At 38.0% G+C, this 5,000-nt stretch overlaps 1 protein-coding gene across 2 annotated transcripts in view; it reads left to right on the top strand.

The window, feature by feature from the left end:
* The first annotated feature begins 402 nt into the window (after positions 1-402).
* Positions 403-5,000, top strand: part of LOC138014926 (la-related protein 1B-like) — a 30,432-nt gene continuing 25,834 nt past the window's right edge. Inside the window, exons 1-4 of one of the 2 annotated variants that reach the window (XM_068861817.1) lie at positions 403-872; positions 953-1,002; positions 1,091-1,162; positions 1,298-1,376. In XM_068861817.1, the coding sequence (XP_068717918.1) occupies positions 626-872; positions 953-1,002; positions 1,091-1,162; positions 1,298-1,376 (448 nt within the window). In that variant the 5' untranslated portion in view covers positions 403-625. The remainder of the gene's footprint in view (positions 873-952; positions 1,003-1,090; positions 1,163-1,297; positions 1,377-5,000) is intronic. The other variant, XM_068861816.1, reaches the window with a different exon arrangement.

The following is a 5,000-nucleotide window of genomic DNA, read 5'->3' as shown; positions in this document are numbered from 1 at the left end:
TTTTATTAATAGATTGACTGTGAATATTCATATAAAATCGTCAAATCGAAGCACGCTTATTAATTAAAACTCATTTCCTTTGTATTTATGTTTTCTTCGTAGGGGAAAGTCCTATTTGTAATTAAAAGTATCACTTATTACTGAACTCTCTCGTCTTTCTTGTTATGAAATTACAAAAATCCTTCACTTAAACAAAGACATGTTAGAGACACAACGGGTGAGGAGGGTATCATTATTATTTTGTCTTTAAAGTTTGATTTTTCACAGGTAGTTTCTTCTTATTTGTACAGCTTGGTGTCTCCTTTTTGAAAGCCTTTGTTGTGCACTGTCTCTGATTGGTTGACTTTGAATCGTGATCACTTGCTTCGCGCATGGTCAGTACGGTCCCGTGAGTAAAGATCCGCTCTCCCTCTCACGGGCCACATGGGTGAATGGTGAAAAAAAAGTAGGGACGTTATCTGGATATTTTGGAGTGTTTGCCCAGGAAAAGACGCAGGAAACCTTCGCGGACGCAATCTGGGACTATCTACTCTTCGTGTGTGGGTTTCACGGTTGTTCGTCGGCGAAAGGTGGCCTTGTGGAATAGTTTGAATACGTCGACGCTCTAACACGTTTACTTCATATTATGACTGACGTTGAAACGGTCCCTAAGGCGAAACTAGATATCGTTGAGAATGAAAATCACATAACAAGCATTGGAAAAAATGCCGAAGAGCAATTAGAGGTAAAAAACCGCGTTGCGGAGAGGGAACAAAACGAGAATTTGGACGACAAAACTCCACTCAACGAGGAGAAGCGCAATGATTGGGCCGAAGCACGTCCCCCGCCAAAAAATCCGTGGACAAGGCACTTTAAGGCTAATGGCGAGAAGGGTAAGCGAGCAAAACTGCTGTCATATTTACTGTGCTCTGCAACAGCTGTTTCAAAGCTGTTTTGCGTGTTTTTCTTTCAGAAGAAACAGAAAAACCCGCTGTTGTGAAAGCCGCTAAACGCAAGGGCAAGGTACGTTGTTCAGGGGGATGGGGTAAGGTGGACTATTGTCCTCGATTGAGAAAGGAGGTTATTTATTCTTTTAATTTGTGCTTTTAAGGGTAGCGAATTTACGGATATTACCAACTGGCCAACTCCTGGGGAATCTACAGCTTCTAACAAAGATGGAAAGGTATGAAATGAAGTTTACACCTAAAATTCCTGTTTCACACGTAAACGATAATTTTCATTTCGTTTCTTGTTTGTTCTTGTGTGGACTTCATCGAATTTACTCTGTTTGGTTTTTTTCCGCTTGCTTTTTTTCAAGATGATTCCTGCCAAAAAGGAAAATACTGAAAATGAAACCTCAGACGACGAAAGCTTGAAAACCACTCCGAAGAAAAAAGGTAATGAATATTTTTGCTGTTTGCAAGCTAATAATTGTTGTGTAAAGACGATGTTTGTGTTGGTATTTAACTTGGCTAGCAAGTTTTATCATAAATTGATTTCTGACTCTTTAAACCAGGAGACACAGAATTTGTTACAGAGTATGATAATTGCTTATCTGTCTAAGAGCACAAAATTCATTGTTTAATTAAACGTTTTTGATGTTAGAATGGTAAGTCAAAATAAATTATCAAACATGACACCTCAATGTAATTAATTCCAGTGTTCATTTATCGGTTGTACATGAATAAGGTTTATGATAATAAATTCAAAGTGCTTAAAAATTGAGTCAACAGTTCTAGTTATTTGTTACCAACATAGACATGCATGTTCACTTGACAAGAGACTCAAAACATGGGTGTAAGTTGTTGCCTAGGTGCAACTAATAAAATTGATGCTATAACATTAACCAGTAGAAGACTCTGGAAATTACATGTTGCTCGTGAATTAATTTAAACAATTTTTTTTTCCATCATATTTTTTGACTTGAAAGTAGAATAAGAAATTTTTATCAGAACGAAAGGGCCAAAAACATGCCTGACTAAAATGTACTATCTCATTTGATGGGTGAATGTTTTGGTTGTAACAGTTGCTAGAGGAACAATAAATTACTGGACTTGTGATTTTAAAACGCAAAGACAGACATCATTCCACTTTTACACCACATTTGTGTTGATATAAAGTACAATCACTCTCTGCTTGGTAATTTTTAACTGTGTGTTAAACTCTTTTCAATTGGGTACATCCCAAATAATGGGCAGCTCTATTCTTGATACAAGAACTTTACCTTTTAAAGACCAAAAAGAGAGATCAGTAAACACATGGCATAAAGTAGTAAATTGCATGATTTTAGCTGAAATTTAAAAAAAAAAAAAAATGGATGCCTGTCATCTTTTGGCAAGCTGCAGGTGTATTGTACTGAGTTTCTTGTATCAGGAATTTTTCATTTCCTTGCTGCCCCGTGTATTGATAAACAAGGAGATAAAGGTCAACCTCATTTTGATTAACTTGGATTTAGAAAAATTTCAATTTTTTGAGCAACATTTTAACACATTCCACCATTTTGCGCTTTTTTTGTGAATACAAGATAAAAATGACCAAACAGTGTCACCACACCTGTTATAGCTGGTTTGTTCAGTTGCTTAGAATTCCTGTCATTTTTTGGGTTTTATTATAACCATTTGATGCATGTACTTTTATTTCCACAAGTTATTGTCTTTGTATGAAAATATCATTTAGCATTTTACTTTTATTATTTTTGATTAGGAAGAGAATTGTGCACAATAAATTATTTAAGCCTTTAAGGCCCAATGCCACCCCCCCTCCCTCAATTCATTTTCTTTAATTTTTATCTTGTTTTTCAAAGGCAAATGCACTTGTATGACTCCAACACTTTTCTCAGAACATGCCCATCATCCCTCCTCAACACATGCCCGTATCATCTCACTCCATTTGCCTTTGCCATCTGAACCACTGTGTCCTTCAATCCCAACATCTCCATCAGGTCCTCTGTCTTCTTTTTCTCCATCAGTTTTGCACCACACTTTGCTCTCACCGTTGCTCTCAGTCCTTCTCAAAACTGCATTTCAGTAGTCAACATGGCCACTAAGTGAGAGAAGTCCACTAGCCAAAACTGAAATCTACTAGTATTTGGCTAGTTGCCTACTGCCAAAGTTGCGCCCCAGGGGTTTCAATAGAAGCCGGTTACCGGCGGTATACCGCCGCCTGCTTTGCCTCACACCGTTGGCTAGTTTGCCTTGATTTTCACTAAAAATGGTATCATAAACTTGTCAAACTGCCGCCTTCAATGGGCTATCATGGACGGCTATTTCAGAAGTTATTGAAACCCATGCGCCCTGAGAAACAATTCAAACTGAACAGAAACATGATTAATTGAGAATCTTAGCTGACAAGAGGAAACCATTTACAACAGCTATTTACAAAGCATGGTCAAGTTGAATGCGGCACAACCGGAAACAAATCCATAGCAGAGGTCAGAATGGGATTTGAACTTGGGGCAACCACATGCAAACCCAACTCCCTAACCACTGGACCACGCTGTGTCTCTGTGTCCTCTAAAGAGTTCGGTGCAAAGAAACAATGTTCATAGTCCAGTTTCCAACTCACCAAGGTCACTAGATTAAAAATCAAGATGACATAACGGTTGGAGGCTAACCATTGAGAACTTTCTGAAAGGGTGCAGGGCTGGCGTAGTGGTAAGAGCACTCACCTCCCATCATTGTGGCCTGGGCTCGATTCCCAGACTCTGTGTCACATGTGGGTTGAGTTAGTTTGTTCTCTACTCTGCTCTGAGAGGTTTTTCTCCGGGACTCCAGTTTGCCCTCTCCTAAAAAAAAAGCAAGATTTGATTTGATTTGCGTTAATTTGTTGATTTGAGTTTTCAATGTCCCCAATTAGTGCTCCAGCAATAGAAGATTAGACACTTAAATAAAGTTCATTTTCTTTCTTTTTCCTTCCTTTTTTTTTCGTTGTGAAACTTGCTGTTTAGTGTATTGAAAATCTACAGAAATCCTTGAAAAAGGTTACAGGATATCCCTTGGACACTTCGGCGTCAGGTTATATAGACCACACCATCTTCACATTCTTTTGTATTTATATTAATTAGACAAACTGCCCTCATTTTGAAACAAATATTCTTTGAAATTTGCTTGTTGCAGCAAGGCTAGAAAGGCTCATTAGTATTAACAAAAGATTGTTTTATTTGGCCGCCATTTCGACAGAGGTCCATGAACAACTTGCGCATTTGCAACCAAGCCTAAAAATTCCAGGCTCAAACAGGATTTGCACCCATTACTGTGCGTTTGTGCTATACTTGTTCCACCATCTCAAACCAACTGGGAGGGTGTTAAGTGCAAGTTCTAGTTACATGTGTATCCTGGAAGAGGTGAATAAAAAGATTAAGAGTTGGACAGTTCTCTACCTTTGGCATAAAATCTTATGGGAAAGGATTTTCAATAAGTGGAATATTACACGTTGTCTCAATCAGACTTTAAGCAAGAGGACCTTCAATTGTTTAGTTCTATTCTGGCATTAAGTTGGTCTTGCCCGTACCACAGTGGCTTGTTTCTTTTTCCTAACTCTTTCCATTTAGTTGTGCAATAAAATTATTGTTAGTTGTTCATTGATACAACAAAAGACTTGGCCTTTCCTATTTTCTTTTTTCTTACGACCTGCCTTTCCTATTTCCTCAGCCCAATAATTTTAGTTGATTGCTTAACCAAAAAAAACCAAACAAACAAAGTAGACAAAGAACAAATGTGACCTTGCATGCGGAAACGTACACTAACGGTTTTGTGTTGAACGGGTATAAAACAATAACTAATCAATGACCAATAGATTTTTTTAACACCTTTATCCGTCTATCTCATTACTTCCAACGGTTTGCAATTTTTTTCCCAACACTTTCAACGGGTTTAAAAGCCACTGTATCAGTGGTTAAAGTTGATAGCTAATGCTTTTTGACACTCTCAACGCTTTGCAGTTGCTTTTCAAATAGGGAGGGTTCAGCTTTAGAAAAGGCCATAGTGGCAGAAATGGCTAAACAGCACTGCACTAAATGAATG

Source organism: Montipora capricornis, chromosome 9 (genome assembly GCF_036669925.1).
Source record: "Montipora capricornis isolate CH-2021 chromosome 9, ASM3666992v2, whole genome shotgun sequence".
Lineage (NCBI taxonomy): Eukaryota > Metazoa > Cnidaria > Anthozoa > Scleractinia > Acroporidae > Montipora > Montipora capricornis.
This window is presented reverse-complemented; position numbering and strand designations above follow the sequence as displayed.